The 18,326-nt window shown below is 35.9% G+C and overlaps 1 protein-coding gene across 1 annotated transcript; it reads right to left on the bottom strand.

The window, feature by feature from the left end:
• Positions 1 to 6,596: 6,596 nt before the first annotated feature.
• On the bottom strand, positions 6,597 to 17,451 carry LOC105058876 (callose synthase 3). Its single transcript, XM_010941935.4, has 6 exons — positions 17,266 to 17,451; positions 16,964 to 17,145; positions 16,074 to 16,174; positions 7,178 to 7,302; positions 6,970 to 7,063; positions 6,597 to 6,829 (listed from the first exon to the last, which is right to left on the bottom strand). The coding sequence occupies exons 2-6, from the start codon at positions 17,118 to 17,120 to the stop codon at positions 6,788 to 6,790; spliced, it is 519 nt and encodes a 172-aa protein (XP_010940237.1). The 5' UTR covers positions 17,121 to 17,145; positions 17,266 to 17,451; the 3' UTR covers positions 6,597 to 6,787.
• Positions 17,452 to 18,326: the final 875 nt, after the last annotated feature.

Below are 18,326 nucleotides of genomic sequence, written 5' to 3' on the forward strand. Positions count from 1 at the left end.
AAGGTGGTTGAGCTGAAAGAAAATGAAAGTAAGGAGGATCGAAGCGATGATTCCTCTATGGGCGATCAGCCTTTCCGATGTCATGGTCATTGCCGAAGTGACTATTGCAAGTGTCATCACGGATGCTGCTCCCGATTAGGCATGAGAAGAGGTTCACTTTGATGTCGCTATCGAAGTCATCACTGAAGCTGCTATCGAAACCTCCCCAACACATGTTGAGGCTCCTCCTACAATCAAAGCCCCTCTTGCTCTAGCTGAGGATGTTCAGATAGACTCATCCAAAGATCAGTCTGATTGAAAGGTCATAGTCAAAGTCTCGTCTGTTCAATAATTTTTGTAGCTCACCTTTTGTTTTTATTTTCATCCTTTTATGAAAACTTGTAACAAAAAATGTTGCGAAGAAATGACATGATTTTTCTTCTGAGCGATTTCCTCTAATATTCCTCATCTCTTCTTTTCTGTTGCTTTTTGTTTATTTTATAACTACAGCCAGCTTTGAAGACTTACTCGTACCGTGGGAATGTGGTCTACTTCGAAAATGAAGATAAAGTAAAAGGACCAACCACGATTGCAACCAGGTATCATGCGCTTGCCGAGAACATGGGTCTATTCTTCTGGGCATACGAGATAGGCTTCAATCATTGCATCTTCAAGATGAAGGAGTTCTTCCCCAACATTGACATAGGTTCCTTACTCTGACAGATATTGATGCCGAGCAGCTATGTCAAGAAGCAAGGGGTGCTCCCAAAGATACTTATGTTACCATCACCATGACCTCTCTTGATGTTGTCATCGATAAAGTCAGGGCTTCGGATAGCCAAGATAAAGTTGAAGGTGAGGTAACCGAAGCTCCAAGGGACTTAGGAAGACCACCTAGTTATCCAACAAGCTTTAGAAGTCATGGGAGGTCATCGATAAGATCCAGAAGTCGTAGAAGATGATGAAAATTTTTTTATTTATTTTTCTTTATTTTTTTCTTTCATAAGATGTACTCGAAAGAAACTTATAAAGAAGATTCAATTTAATGAAATGAAATTCTTCACAATTTTTTCATTTGTCACTTTTATATTTAATTTCAGACCTTATTGAGTTGAAATGAACTCCTATGTGCAAAGTAGAACATAAGTCGAAGTGACGTCGTAGCGAATCATTAATCAACACAAGTGACTAGATTGTATTACTGATTCACTTAGTGACAAGACTTACTGATAGTATATTCTTAGATTTTCAAAATTTCATGTTCGAGGTATAGATGTACCATCCAGATCTTCAAATTCATAAAATCCTGATCAAATGACTTCGATAACTCAATAGAATCCTTCCCAGTTCAGGATTAGTTAGCCCTTCTTGGTAGATTGAGACTTTAGACCGACGCAGAACAAAATAGCTACATCTATAGGACTTTGGCTTCATTCGAGAGTTGTAGTAGCGAGATACTTGTTACTGATAAGAAGCTATCTTGATCTTCACCCGATCTCTAACCTCTTCGAGAATGTCAAATTCGGTTTGTAGATGATCAGGGTTTTCTTGTTCGCTAAAGCTCTCCATCCTGTGTGATGGAAGACCGATCTCTTGTGGGATGACAGCTTCTATGCGGAAGGCTAGCTTGAAGGGTATTTCACTAGATGGAGTCCGAGGTGTCATTCGGTACACCCAAAGTATGTTGTAGAGTTTATCAATTCGGTCTTTTTGCTTAGTCTAGCTTCTTTTTCAATGCTTGGAGAATAGCCTGATTCATGACTTCGGCTTCTCTATTTAACCGAGGATGTCCGACAGACATGAACCGATATTTGATATGGAGTTCAGAGCAGAAGTTTCTGAACTTTACATTATCAAACTGTCAGTCGTTGTCGGTTATGATCATCCTTGGAAGAATAAATCGATATATTATTGACCTTCAGACAAAGTCTCTTTCCTTTTGCTTGGTGATTTGTGCCAAAGGTTCAGCTTTGATCCACTTCATAAAATAAATTGCCACAATAAGAAACTTTCTTTGATCAAATGCCATCGAGAATGGATCGAGAATGTCCACCCCCCACATCACAAAAGGCCAAGGAGACGAGATCTGTGTGAGTTGAGATGTCCACTTTTGTTGAATGTTGGCATTCCTTTGACATTGATTGCACTTTTGGACAAAGTCCTCCGCATCTTTCTACATAGAAGGCCAGCAATATCCTTAGTGGAGAACTTTATGTGCCAGCAACCTACTACCGAGGTGGTTACCATAGATGCTTTTGTGGACTTTTCAAAGTATATAATTAGCCTTGGATGGCCTTAGACATCTAAGTGAGGGCATTGAAAATGACTTCTTGTATAGTTTGCTGTTGAAGAGGACATACCACGAGGATTAATGCTTGATTCTTTTGGCTTCATTCTCATCGACTGGGATGGTGCCATTGTTTAGATACTCGATCAATAGATCTATCTAGCTTGGCTCGTCATCGATCTATTTGACGTTTGGAGATTCTTCGATGCTCAGAATATCTAGATGTTCAATATAGATCTTCCATCCTAGATCAATAGAATTTGAAGTAGCTAGATGGGAGAGTGCATTAGCTCGGACATTCTCCAATCTCAAAATTCTTTGGACGTCCAACTTTTTGAAATTTTTGGAGAGATCCTTTATCTTTGGAAGATATCTAGACATCATAGGATATTTGGTCTCGTACTCATCTTGTACTTGACTCATAACGAGTTGAGAATCAGAGAATACCTTGACTTCATTGGCATCGTGCTCTTTGGTGATCCTTAGTCCTGCGTGGAGTGCTTCATACTCAGCCATATTGTTCGAAGTACTGAAGTTGAACCTCAAAGCATACTCGACGATGACTCCATCAAGATTGGCTACAATTAGACCTACACTGCATTCTTGAGAATTTGAAGCTCCATCCATATATAGTATCCCCTAGTTATTTTATGCACCGATCTCTAATTCAAAAAAAATTGAGCTTTGCTTTTCTTCAAAGATTGTACATTCGATAATGAAGTCCACCAATACTTGCACTTTTATTGACACATGAGGCCGATACTCAATGTTGTACTCTCCAAGTTCAATTGCCTACTTCGCCAAACGACCAAATGTATTTGGCCTTTGAGGTATTGCTCTCAGGGGCTGGTCAGTGAGTATGATAATTGTGTGAGTTTGGAAGTACAACTGAAGATGCTTGTTGGCGATGATGATTGCGTAAATTATCTTCTCGATCCTCATGTATTTGGTTTTTGCATCTCTTAAGAGTTTGCTTGCATAGTAGATCAGTTTTTATATATCAACTTCTTCTCGAAAGAGAATCGAACTGATTGTCTGTGAGGTGATTGACAGATATATATAGAGTTTCTCACCTTTGACAGGCTTTGACAGAAGTGGTGCCAATCCCAAGTACTTCTTGAGTTCTTTAAAAGTAGATTGACACTCTTCTGACCATTCGAAATTCTTTGCTTGCTTTATTGCTTTAAAGAATAGGAGACACTTTTCAACTGATCTGGATATAAATCAGCTTAGTGCAACCACCCTTTCGATCAAGCATTGAACTTTCCTTTTGTTGGTTGGTTGCTTCATTTCTACAAGTATTTGGATCTTTTTCAATTTAGCTTCAATTCCTCACTGGGTCACTATGAAGTCCAGGAATTTTCTAGAGTTCATTTCGAAAGCACACTTACTTGGATTTAGTTTTATTTGATAACGCCTAAGTTCGTTAAATGCTTCATTTAGATTGGCGATGTGTTGATTAGCTTCAATACTTTTAACTAATATATCATCCACTTAGACTTCTATATTTCGATCGATCTGTTTCTTGAAGATTTTGTTAACTAGATGTTGGTAGGTTACATTTATATTCTTCAATTGAATGGCATCATTTTATCACAGTAAAGTCCTTGTTCTGTTATGAAGGCTATCTTTTTTCATCTTCATATGCCATCTGAATTTGGTTGTAACCAGAGAATGCGTCCATGAAACTTAAGAGCTTGTAGCCTGAAATGATGTCAACCAACTGATCCATTCTTGACAAAGAAAAGCCATCTTTTGGATAGACTTTATTGAGAATGGTGTAATTAGGGATGAGCAAAAATCGAACCTGAATCAATCAAATTGGTGAAATCAAAACCAACTGCAGGTTTGGTTTGGTTTGGTTTGGTTTAAAATTTTAGTCAATTTGATTTGGTTGGTTTTTGACATATAAAATACAAATTTGGATTGATTCAGATTTGTTAGTAAATAAAATCATTCTCAAACCAAACCAGATCGGCTTTTTAATAAAACGATGTCATTTTGATTAGGATGTTGTTTATGTTGGAGTATTAATATATAAAAAAATAATTTTAGATTTATGATGTTGTTTATCAATTTGATTTTGTGTTGTTTAGTCTTAGACCCTAAGTGACTCCCTTACTGGATTATTTATTTTTTTTATAATATGTTGGAGATCTTTATCTTAATCTTTATGATGACGTTTGTTTAAGAATTTTATTTTATTGAGTGACAATATCTTATATCAATTTAAATCATTTTACTTAGTAGATTCTCTTGATGGTACTTTTATGTGAAAAAGAAATAAGTCTTTATGAATTACAATAATAATAATAATATAAATCGATAAATCAAACCAAATCAGACCGTTTAAATCATGTTGGTTTGGTTTGATTTCAATCTTCTATTGATTCGATTCGATTTCTAAAAATGTCAAACCGTTTAGGGCTGGTTCGGCTTAGGTTTGAGCATGAAATTGATCCAAATCGGACCATGCTCACCCCTAAGTATAATCAATGCAGATCCTACACTTACCATAGCCTTTTTCACCATGACCACATTGGCGCTCTATTCCGAATAATGTGTCTCTTGAATGAATTTTGCCTTAAGGAGTTTGTCGACTTCTTCATCAATTGCCTTTTGCTTTTCAGGGATGAAGCTTCTCTTCTTTTGTCAGAAAGATCGATAATGAGAGTCAATATTCAATTTATGTGCAATGATATTGGAGGAAATACTTGGCATGTCGGATGTCGATCAGGCAAACACATCGGCATTTGTCGGAAGAAAATCAATCAACTGCTCATTGAGATATCTAGGCAGTTGACTTTCGATCTTAATAGTTCATCCATGATCGCTTCTGAGTATTGCATCAACAAGTTGCTCTACCGGTTTACCTCGGCCTTCATTTTCATCCGTCCTTAGGTCCAACCCTTTAATTGATAGAGTTTCCTTGGGCTTATTTCTCTGGATTGTTGCTATGAAACATTGCCTTGCAAGTACCCGATCACCTCTCATTTCCCATATTCTGTTCTTGGTGGAAAAGCAAATGAGCATGTTTTACATGGAAACAATAAATCTTAGAGCATTTAATCGAGGTCACCTGAGGATGGCGTTATACGCAAAAGGTATTCAGACTATAAGGAAGTTAAGCAGCACGATTACTTGATGATACGATTTTCCTGCAGTAACAAATAATTCCACTTCGTGTTCAACCATAACCGAATCTCCATAGAATCCGACTAGCGGCATATGGATCTGCTTGAGATGTTCTTTGGACAATTTCATTCTTTAGAGGGCATCATAAAACAAAATATTGATAAAATTTTTATTATCAATCAAAATTTTTTTTACATCATAATACAATATTGTTATTGAAACGACAACAGCATTATTACGAGGAGTTTGAACTCCGATTACATCATTATCAGAAAAAGAAATAATATCATTGAAGGATAAATTTGCCTCCCCGATGCACCATCTCTTTTGGATGGATCTTCCAACGTCTACTTATTCTTCTGCCCCTCTGCCACGAGCGATCTTCGAAATCATGTTGATAACACCAGCAGTCAGATTGTTGTCGAGGTTGTCATCCATATTGGTATTCGACCGACATGATCCCTTCGCTGGGGCTTTTTCCTTGTTTTGGACATATTTTTCAAGATAACCCCCGATGGATAAGATCCTCGATCTCATTCTTCAGCTGGCGACACCCTTCAATGTCGTGACCATGATTTAGATGAAAACCGCAATACTTCTGATTTTTTTAGCCCGATTTCTCCTTCATTTTTCTAGATGGATGTATGAATTATTGATCTTCTATCTCCATCAGGATCTGAATATGAGAGACAGAAAGAAAAGCGTAATGGTGGAAGTGTCGCTGGAGACTCTTCATCCTCTGATGTTTTTAAAGGCCGTTGTTTCCACCCTTTTTCTGAGATCTGCAATCTTTTTCTGAGATCTGCAATCTTTTTCATGGACTCTCTTTTTCTTGCCAAATATGATCCAATAGGAAGCGAATATGATCCAAATATGCGGTTTTTGAGGGCGGTTGTGTCTCTTTTTCTCGTCACCAGATGGACCAAATATGATCCAACAGGAAGCAAGAATGCCGGAAGACAGGAAGCAAGAATGGCGGAAGAAGGAAAGCCAGATGCCTAGCTATTCCAGCTCCTATGCACGCTCCTTCAAGCGGTTGCTTCTAGATATTCTGTCTGTAGGATGCAATCAGCTTCTTTTGAATGGTTCCGCCAAGAAACACATATCTGGCGGGTGAAAGGGGTAAGGATAGAGACCTCCGGATACCGCATGATGGCCTGATTTGCATGGGAGAATATTGGAAGGAACAAAAATCTGTGTCTTTTCCTCATTTTTTTTTTTTGAAAAAAAAAGAGTTATCGCTTAAATATTAAAAGCCAAAATGTATAAATATTTGAAAGATACAATAGATAATACATAGCTAAACCAAAACAATACTATGAAGAAGAACAACAGTGTATTTTGAAACAAAATTAATGTAGAGTGTGCGGCAACCAGTTCCCCATGCTAGAGCATCTTTTCCACGACTTTATTGTGCGCCTCCAGGATCTGTGTAGAAAACCAATAATTACATAACATGTACAGAAAAACTGATTTTTAAACAATAATAACAATGAAACAAGTTCCAGTAAGGAAGCTCAACTAAGGGAAACAGCCAAGAACAAACAATTAAAATAAGTTGCATTTACCTCCTGATCAACATCAAGAGATTGTGTCAGATTGACAGCTTTTAAAACCTCAAACAACACAGCGGCGGTTTGACACGCTTTGGTAAGTTGAGCACTGAACAAAAGAAGCCCATATGTCAGAGCAGTGGCATCTCCGTGTAATAATCCAACTCCTCAGATTAGCCCAATAAACAACTTCCAGAAAAAGTGTCGAGAAAAAGTTACTCACCGATCAGCCTTGTCAGCAGCATTTTCAAGTGCTTGGATATACTTTTTGTAGTAATGCTGATAGAAGCTCTGCATTTCTCGAGCATCACTTTGTTTGACTCTTCCCTTCAAAGTTGGATCATTTTCCTGTGAAATAAACTTATGATGTATCAAAAGACAACACATACAACTACAAATTAGTGATCACATTTAGTTTCAATATTTTCAGTGAATCATAATAAAAACACCACATGTAAAGGAAAAACGACATAATTTATAGAACAGGATCCACAACAAGAAAAGTAGAAAACAGTCATCCAATGTAACATATGAGTCACACATACAATACAGTAATATTAGAAAATACAGAAAGCTGCATGAAAGAAAAAGGCATAAATCACATGGAGTGATAGCATCAAGCACCATTCAAATTATATAACATATTACACAATCAAGATTCGCCTACAGACCAGCACTGAACATAGCACACTCTACCAGTAAGGTATGCGTACAATACCAACGTTTGGTGTGACATAAGGGCCAACCCAACCTATACCGAGTAGAATCACTCGGTTTGTGTTGCACTGACTCATACAGTCTGTTTTAAAGTAGTACCACATGGTTTGGTGTAGGAAAAAATCTCTCAATGAATACTGTACCACCCCATACCGCACCATACCGGTCTCATACCCATAAGCCGTCTCGAAGCATACCGACATTACCGTACTGTACCGAACCGCGTATCGACATTAAGCAGAATTTTACTGATACAGGGTCCGGTATTGAGACGGCGAATCTTGCTCTTAACCCTGTATTAGTATGGGAGTTGCACCATACCATATCAATAAGGAACCACTATGGCACATGGTACCAGCATAGCAAAACTTATTACACATGGACTAGCTTCTTGGAGAAGAATGTTATTTCTTTTATTGGAATAACTGGCAGTTAGAATAGCATCTTCCAGTGACAAACATTATATTAGCATATGCATGCTTATCGCATTAGCTTCTCTTTAATCATATTTCATTAGAATTATAGACTTCTTTAGTAAAGAGATACTTGCATATATTAGAACAATATTATGATTAGTCTGCACATGGAGTTTATATTCTATAAATAGGTTTTCCATGCGTGATAAACCAGCCAAAAAGAAACTGGGCCTAGTCCACTTGGCGAGCCCAAACATCTGAAAATGAAGGAAAAAAGCCGATGGAAGAAGCCTCCCAATGGAAGCCTCTTTCCTCCAGAAGTCGCCAGAGGAATCCAACACCGAGATAGATTTGAAGTACCTCCCATCAATCCATTTTATAGCCCTGCATCTCCCTTTGAGTCTCATTATCATCGGTCATCAAGCCATCTACGGCGAATTCCTTTCCTTCTTCCAAATGTCTTTCACCGTGCCTATCGGAATCCCGACCAAACGTCCTTGGAAATAAGGTATGATCCCTCAATGCTTTAGATCATCTTCCTTTCCATCCTTCTTAGCCCATGGGGTTCAAATTCCAACCAGCTATCGTCGGATTTTTTTTTTTTAGAAAAATCCAAACCTCTGATTTTCCTCAGTTTTTCAACTTTTTTCTTCGATTTTTCACCGTTGACCGCTGCCATCGACTGATGGCTAGGGATCTCCACTTTTGTTGCCACAACTAGCATTATTGGCCTTAGCCACCATTGACCATGAGCATCCTCTGCCTGGGAAAAAGGGGAAGCATGAATCCCCTGCTCTACCAGAAACCAAGGGACAAAAGAAAAAAAAAAAAGAAAGAAAAGGAAAAAAAAAGAAAAAGAGCAAGTCGATTTTTCTCTCTCCTCATCTTTTCTCTTTTCTTTCTCTTCCACCACATTCTCTCTCTAGTTTTTCTCTTCACTTTCTCTACTGAGTTTTCCTCTCTCAACATAGTTTCTCTCTACTAGAGTTTTCTAGATCTCAAAGAAGGGCCCTTCTCAATGATTTTGATTAATCCTGGTCAAAAGAAATCCTAACCCATGATCATCGGATAACATGCTGGTTCCCACCTCAACCAAGCCAAGTACATTTAGATTTCACTATCAATTGCATGATAGCATGACTCTTGATTTGTAGTTGATCAATTGAATGCCCTAAATTGTACCGCTCAAGAGGTGCTACCGCTTAGCCAATCCCATGATGGTATTGAGATTTAAGTTTTTTATTCTTAAATCAACCGTGACGAAAATCTAATAAAGATATCATTTTTGAATATCATGTTTTGAAAGAGATTTTCAGTATTAATTGGATCTGTAGTTTGGTTTCACTCGCAAAGTAATGCAACCCTTTTTCTATATTTATCAGCAAATTTATATAATATTTATGTCATTGAATCTTGAGTCTTATGATTTGTGATTTATAAACATGAAGCATGATACTAATCTATTAAATATATCTTATTATAAAATATTATTTGATGCATGATTGATGATATTCATTTTATTATAGATTATGATTGATTGATTTTGATGACCGATGGTTTTGCGTATTTGAAACATGAAATATATTTTTGAACAAAAAAAAGCTTTAATTCGAGACAAATTTGAACTCACAACTTGATCATATATTGATATCCTGCCAATAGGAATTGTGCATTAATACATTGATACCATACTAGTGGGAGTTATGCACTAGAATATCAACATCTTGTCAGTGGAGGTTATACATTAGCACTTCGATACCTTATTAGTGAGAGTTGGAAGTTAATATTTTGATATCTTACAAGTAGGGGTTATACACTAGCACTTCTATACTCTGCTAGTAGAGGTTGTATGTGAGCATGTTGATACCTGCTAGTGGAGGTTATATACTAGCACTTTGATACCCTACCATTGCGGATTATGCAATAGCACTTTGGCTATTATAAGGCTAATATTGTGGCCCAGTCACAAGATATTAATGTAGTCATAGTTTGTCGCTACTGAGATGAATTCAATGTTTTGATAAAAAATGATTTATGTATGGAATTTGAATTTTGAAAAGATTGGATGCACATGCATATTGTTTTGATAGTGTAAGATATTTAGATTTGATTTTGAATTTGTAATACCTGGCCTAAGTAGGCCTGATTAGCCACAAGAAAAAGAAATAAAGGAAAACAGAGAGAAAACTCCCATCTTCTCTTCCATTGGACTCTTTTCCATTGGACTCCGGATCGGAGTTAGAATTTAAGATCGGAAGGGAGTTTGACTCCTCCCCCTCCACCTCTATTTAAAGGGATCAAGTCCCTTCTAAACCCCCCATCGGGGCAACCTTTTTCACCGAAAGAAACCCATCTTCCCCTCTTAAATTTGTAGAAAATCGAGGCCTAAATATCGTCGAAAAAAGAGATAAAAATCCCCAAATCTATTGAGTTATCCTTCTCCACAAGTTCCGTAACCCCTAGGTATGAATTCTGGCCAATGAATCACCTGATTTTGTCAAAAAAAGGTGGCTTGGATTGATTCCTCTTTTTTTCTTTGATTATTGCCCATTTTTGTTGATTTTTTGATGATAGTCATCGTCGTCGACCGTAGATCGATGATTGCCCTCCAGCACCTCCGCAACCTGCATCCCCAGCCACCGCCTTCTTCATCAGGGAGAAGCTCCCTTCTTCCCAAAACAAGGGGAACAAGAAGGTCCCCTATTCCACAAGGAAGAAGAAGAGACGAAAAAAGGAAAAAAAAAAAAAGAAGAGAGAGTTTTTCTCTCTTACCTCTTCCTTCTCTCTTTCTCTCCTTAGAATGGTTTCTCTCCCCACTTTTTATCTCTAATTTCTCTCTTTAGAACATTCTACTTTCTCTCTCCAAAATTGTTTCTATCTATGAAATTTCTCTCTAAGACTGATCGAGTAAAGGATTTTTTTCGATGATTTTGATCGAGTTTAGTGAAAGATCCTAATCCATGGTCATCGGACAACGTGTCAACACGCACCTTAGCCAATTTTGGATACCATCAGATTTGATCTATTTGATTTTTATGGAACCAAATATATCCTAAACTGATCTTGATTAAATAAAGTTATTTGATTAAATTAACCTCTAATTGTCGAGCACTATATTGGCCTTCGTCTTAACTTTTGTTGAACACTACTGATTTGAAAATTTTTGATCTCTACTAAAACACTAATTGGATCTTGATCAGATGAAATTAGACGATTGGATCGATCGAAATCATTGAGTACGACAATCCATCATTTTTATCTTTCTTAATTATCCATATTCTTTCTAATTAATAGACTTAATTCTATATAGGAGTATAGTAGTCTCGACAAAAAAATATCCAATAATGGGATATTATGATATGATCTATGAATTGAAGATTTCGAGAAAAAATTTATGAAATTATGTGGATTTATTGGAGAATGTGTACGAAAAGTAATGCTGCATTTTTTTAGATTTATCGATAAATTATAAAATATTTTTTATATTGAATTATTCATAATTTATGAATATGATGCATGTATTTGAATTATTGAATATATCTTTTTTTAAATATTAAGTAATTTATGATTGAATATATTGAATTTAATATGAGTCATACTGATTGATTTCGATGTTGCATGACTTTTTGAATTATTCAGTTGAAATATGAAATATAGTTTTTAAAAAAATATATTGATTTGAGATGAATTTTGACTCACAGCTTGATTATGCATCAAACCCCACGAGCAGAGGTTAAATGCTGGTATTTTGATATCCTACTAGTGGGATGATTAAATGCTGGTATTTTGATATCCTACTAGTGGGACGATTAAAAACTGATACTTCGATACCTTATTAGTGGAGGTTATGCACCGATAATTTGATACCTTGTCAGGAGTTATACATTGGTACTTTGATTTAGTTCATGGCTGTCGAGATTAGTATGATATTTTGAAAGAAATCGATTTATCAATGAAAATAAATTTGCATGGATCTTATTTGATTAGCGTGTATATTTTGAATTGATGTATCTTAGATATTAATTTTTGGTACATTATTATGCTGAATTTATCTAACTAAAGTGTATATTGCTTACTAGACTGTCTAGCTCGTTATTTTATATTTTATTATTTTTATGATTTAAAGGACTAACTTGACTTGGAGATTCGATTTAGAAGTGCGAATTAGAAGCAGAAATTGATATCTTTATTTTAGATTAGGATTTCCTGAAGTTGATGCAAGAACATGGAATATTATTCTATAAAACATTTGATTTAGTTGTTTCAGATAAAGTTGAATGTTAATTATTCAAATTTTGTTTAGCTGTTGCTTTATAATATCGTGATGAAATGCCTTGCATGTATATGAGGAGAGTTCTCCATGAGCATGTAGTGGTTACTGTAATCCTTGACTCATGATTTTGAATCAGAGGCATGACATAATTAATGAAGCATGTATGCTTGTTTTTATTATTTTATTATTGCTTGATTAATCTAGGTAAAATGTTCATTTCTTATCGGACTGTCTGGCTCATTATTTCATAATTTAATATTTTTACAAATTAAGACACTAAGATAGCGCGAGAATATGTTCAAGAGAGCGATTAGATGTAGAACTTTAATATTGTTTATTTTAGATGGAAAATTTTATTGAAATTTGATGTAAGATCTTTTGAATACCATTGGATTTCGTAAGATATTAAACTTTTAATTTTAGTTAGTTAAATTTTGGACTTAGTTTATTGATTATTTATTCTATTGTTTGCTTTATAATATTGCAATAACAATCATGAGATGTCTTACATACTTGTAAGGAGAGTCCTCTATAAAAATGCAGCAAGTACGATGATCTCTAACTTGCGATCTCAGCTCAAAGACATGACACCATGCATTAACCACTTAGGGAAATGACCCTTAGCTCGCATTCTCCTCAAGCACACATAAATTAACCACTTGGGTGAATCTTCTTGCTTTTTTGGGTAATATTAATCCTTTTAATTGCTTCAATTGTAGAATTTTTTGGACAAAAGTGTATCTTCCTTCTAGTATGAATCCGCACCCCCTCCGTCCTTCTAAAAGCAAATTGAATCTTCTTAAGGTTAATTGTATTAAGATTACATTTCTAACTATTGTACAAACCAATTGACAATCTGAGATATCATTTCTCATTGTTTGCCACCATACCGTTGGTTCTTGGCCTCCTTAGTATCAATAAGCTTTTGTATAGATCTGCCTATTAAGTTTTTAGTGGCCTTGTGATCTCATCTTCAAGTCCATGTTTTAACAAGTGATGCATTTATTGACCATTTAGAAGTTAGGCTTATTTCTTAAATGATAGCTTGTTATCTTGCCTTATGGCATTTTACTATCAATTTTTCTATGGGCCACAATCATAATTTATGCCTACTTGATTTTGCCCTTTGTCTTCCTTGGGTTATAAAAGCACAGGCCTCTTCTACCTCTATTATAGAGCAAGGTACACCAAACAGATACCAATGGTTGTACCGATAAGGTATCGATGGTTGTATCGGTTGGCAACCGATTTAGTATAATGTAAGCACGTACCATCGCCACCGATGCGTATTGAACCAAAGAGCGGGAAAGTGCAGGAGAGAGGAGGAGGGAGAAGAGGGGAGAGAGAGGGGCCCACATATAAATGGAAAGGGAGGAAGTGAGAGGGAGGGAGAGGAGTCGAAAGGGATTGAAGGCGATGATCATTGCCAAAGAGGGGAGAGAAGTAGAATGGGGGAGAAAGAGAGAGAAGATGGCTTACCATGTTGCCAACGATAGCCGAAATCCCTGAATGGCTTGCTCAGGCAGAATGAGAGAGCACTTTATACAAGCTAGAACACGACCAATAGACCCTGTCAAGGGAGGTTATAGGCCAAACCAACTCGCATTGTTGAACTGCCCAATTCAAGCTGATTCGGTGATTTGATTGCAAAGTATCAATGCAATATGCTTTAGTGCAATATGCTTTAGTGTGGTTTAATACATAAACTTCACTAGTCCGCTTATGTTGCAACCTAGCTAAGCATATCACATTCTGTCTATTTACACAGATTTAAAACTAAATAGCTTTAGCAAGGCTCAAAAATGGATGCACAAGCTTGCCCCTGGCCACAAACAAGCAAATCATGAGCCCAAGCTTCTACATTTGCAAATCAGGGGCTATTCATGTGAAAGCCTAGCCTAAACAATCAAACAAATTGAACTCATTTTATCAATCTAAGCTTTGGTTGTTTATGAATGCATTAGTTCACTTGCAACTTGCAGGGCAAGAAAGGCATCACAAGATGTCATAGTCTACCTCTAAAATTTGAGATGCCATTATACATCAATCGAGAGCGAGTTAAGATCTTTTTGACAGTAATGGAGTATCATAAGATTCTTAACAGTCATCAGATTTACAAACAGCTTCAAATGACAAGCCATCAATTGGACCATGCAAATGATTGCAGAGTAAAGCAAAGCACTTGAGAGGAGTGAGAAAGCAATGATAGGAAAAACAAGAAAGCCGATATTGTTATTGCCATGTCTCATGGACAAGAAAGCAGAGAAGCAGAAATATGAGGCCCCAATGATAGGACAGAAAAAGCTCTAGCTATCTAGCCTCCAAATTGGAGAAGATATGTGATTGCTAATAGAACCCACAAAAAATTAAACATGAGTTTTTTGGCACCATCACACAGCTAGGACCACTAGCCTATCAACGATGTGAGATCTATGCAAGATGGGGGACTAAGTGGATAATGATGATGAATATGGTCTCAATTGTTGTCTAAAATTTGTACTTTTGTCAATTAAGGACTATACAAAACCTTTATATAAAACTTATAAAGATAATGATAACATTTGTAAAGTATTAAAAAGAAAATACATCTGCATGTTTTAGCATGCCATCTGACATCCAATCAACATTTGGATCTAAATATCACACTATTACTTATCTAGTCAAAATCCAACTTTCTTATTGGAAAAAAAAAATCATTGGAAAAACAAATCAGAAGTAGAAGTTCTTGAAAAATGGAGAAATTTTAGCCATGTATCTTGGAATGCTAGTTACGTATCCTTCTACAGTGACTCATGTCTTTACATCCGATGCATCAAAAAATACAAAAACCTCTTCGTGGGAATGCCAACCACTAGTTATCACAGGTATGAATATATATATATACACTTCAAATCTTCTGTTTGATCCCTATGGGAGATCTCCAGCACTTAACTAAGCCATCTCAATAGTGCTGAACAATTATTTGGAATCAGCACCTGAGCTTCAGCTTATGCAGTTAAGCTGCTAGGCGTGGCACTGGATAGGTAAAGATCATCCATATTGACAGAACCAAAATGTTGAATTGCCAATATGATACTTGAAAACATATATGATGAGACTTCAACATAGTGGAGATGCTCTAGTATCTGCTGCATGGAGTAAAGACAAAACTATAGAACTTCTGATTAACAAGAAGCAATAATATCATTATCATTAAATCAAATGAATATGTTTTTCTCCTCATCAAATTGCAACCTGCTCATGACACTATATTTGACATTCTAGTAAAGGTCCTCACAATATAGCAATTCCATACATCTTTAATTAAGGTAAAGTAAAATACAACATTAGTGGGAACTTGATTGATCATGCCTCAGCCTGTATTGTTTTGTGAAGAATCCTACAAAGATTGCTGAAGCAAATGAACATAAAACTCTTTAAACAAGAATAAATCTCTTAAAAAAACCTTCAATGTTCATAAAAATAGACACAAATCAATATTGTTAACAACGATGAATTGTCTCATACCAAAATGATTATGATGATTACCAGACTTAAAAATTGATTTTTTTTAAAGAACATGTTAATGAAATATAACTTATTGTCATGATAAGGAAAAAGAAAAACATTAATTTGCACACAATATTTTTATCCATAACTAAGAAAAGAATGCTGACCACATAGAGCATATACTAACAAAACATAACATAACAACAAACGGATGTAGGACATACCCTTTCCAGCCTCTGCAAAAGTGCAGTTTTAAATTGATGAGCACCATGCCCACTCGAAGTCGGATCCAACCGGTGAGCTTTTTCAAATGCATAGAAACGGCCTATCCCATCATCAAAAATAACACAGCTCATATTCAGCATGAATATAGCAAGGACACCAACAAGAATGCTGAAGGAAAATGTTGAGACAATAAACTTCCAAGATAGCACAAATCATAGAACACAACATACACAGAGCAATTACAACAACCAACATTCAGCTGGGGGTAAAGTGAACAAGAACATAATATCCCAAGTTGATGAGATTTTTATTCTTTTTTTCCCATTATGTGTGTATGTTTTGATAAGTTCGCAATTATTTATCCAGACAGTGCAGATTTAGGATTTTAAGAGTCTAAGAAGAGTATGGAAGCTCACTTTAACAAAGTCAATTGTGTTACAAATCGAACTGCGAGTTATCTGGGTATACCAATTATAGAATAGCAGATAAATGGAAGCATCCATCAAATGTATTGAAGATACATCGACCCTAAAATGTATTGAATAACCAACCATAGTCAGTGCTACCACTGATGAAAAAGAACTCAATCCTCATACACTATAATCTTTGCATCAAATCCATCATGCATAACTTGAAAACTCAAGACAGACAAAGATTGCCCACTCAATTGTTCCGAGATCCTCAACTCAAGGTTTAGGTTGTTACAATTATTCCCAGTTACCCATTTAGCCTCATTGCCTGTAAAAATCATAGGCTATGCAAGTAAAATTACAATATTTTCTAACATGCAAACCGAACTGATCAAACCAGCAAAAATCAAACGTGGCATGTACAAATGGACAACGAACCAAAAGCAAATTGCATAAGGAACCGCTGACGAGGAACTTACAAAGGTAAGCGACTCGAGGGTTGATCGGTTCGACCTCGTTGGCCACACGGAGGATGGGCGCGATCTCGATGAGGGACGACGGCACTACCTCACTATCAAAGATCGACTCCCCGAGGTTCCCCGAATTCTGCTCCAGGCCCCTTGTGGAAGAAGACATTTCTCGCCGACCTCCTCGAGAACACCTGGTTCCAAACAAAAAGCATCAAGAAACCAAGGAATCGACAAGAAAACAACGAACGAGACCCAGATCGGAGGCATCTAGGAGGAGAACGAGCTCCGAATCAGGAGAAGAGGGAGGTTACCTGGTTCTTGAGTGGCCTACGAAGCAAAGCCGGGTATAGAAGGGGTTAGAAAGAATCTGAAGGCGGACCTCGGAGAAGAGAAGTGAAGAGCGAAGGAGAGGAAACCCTAGGTTTGGCGCAGGTGGGGGAGCGAGAGAGCTACCACTCGATGCAACAGCAAGAGAGCTACGGCAGAACAACTGGCGATCGGGTGGGGAAGGAAGAACAGGACAGCACACTTGACTTATCAGTAAATTATGTGGGCTTTCGATGACCGAGGTCAATTGAGTTAAACGCACGCGGTTTTTAGTATATTACAAAATTACCGTTACCGACTTGACATGGATGGGGAGCGCAATAATACCTTAGGACTCGTTTGGTTGACGGCTAAGTAGAGAGGGAAGAGGTAGTTTACGAAAGGTAGAGAGTACACCTTTTGCGTAATTGAAGTTTTAAAAGGAGGGAGTGAAATTTTTTTTTATAAATTTTTTTTTTTATAAAATATGAAAAATAAAAATTCATAAAAAAAATGAATTTTGATACGATTGTGAGATCGGAAGTTATGGTTTTTTTTAAAAAATATTTTTTAAAATTTATAATTAAAATTTTATAAAATATTAATAGATGATTACAGTGAGATACCAAATAATGGTATAATATTATATTAATATTTATATAAATATAATATTAATATTAATATTATATTTATATTAATAAATTATTATATTAAAATATTAATATTATGTTAATATAATATTAATATATATTAGTGTTATATTAGTACAATAATTATTATGTTTTAATATTATATTATAATATATTAATATTATATTTATATAAATATAATATAAATATTTGTATAAAATTTAAGAGAAAAAAATTATATCTAATAAAAATATAATAAATATTTTATATAATTTTTTTAAAAAATAAATAATCAATTAAATATAAATTATTCTGCATCAGTCATTTTTTTTTCATGATTAATCAATCGTATCAAAATTCTACCCTTAGAAAATAACTTCTCAAAGTAACTTTCTGAGGAGGAGTTTTTCTACGGAAAAAATTTTTCCGGCGGACCA

The sequence above is a fragment of the Elaeis guineensis genome, chromosome 16, assembly GCF_000442705.2.
Source record: "Elaeis guineensis isolate ETL-2024a chromosome 16, EG11, whole genome shotgun sequence".
Lineage (NCBI taxonomy): Eukaryota > Viridiplantae > Streptophyta > Magnoliopsida > Arecales > Arecaceae > Elaeis > Elaeis guineensis.

Coding starts and splice junctions, on each gene's coding strand:
- LOC105058876 (XM_010941935.4), bottom strand. CDS start 17,120: ATGTCTTCTTCCACAAGGGGCCTGGAGCAGAATTCGGGGAACCTCGGG. Junction 16,175..16,963: donor CCCTCGAGTCGCTTACCTTT/GTAAGTTCCTCG, acceptor ATGATGGGATAG/GCCGTTTCTATGCATTTGAA. Junction 7,064..7,177: donor GCTGCTGACAAGGCTGATCG/GTGAGTAACTTT, acceptor TCTTTTGTTCAG/TGCTCAACTTACCAAAGCGT.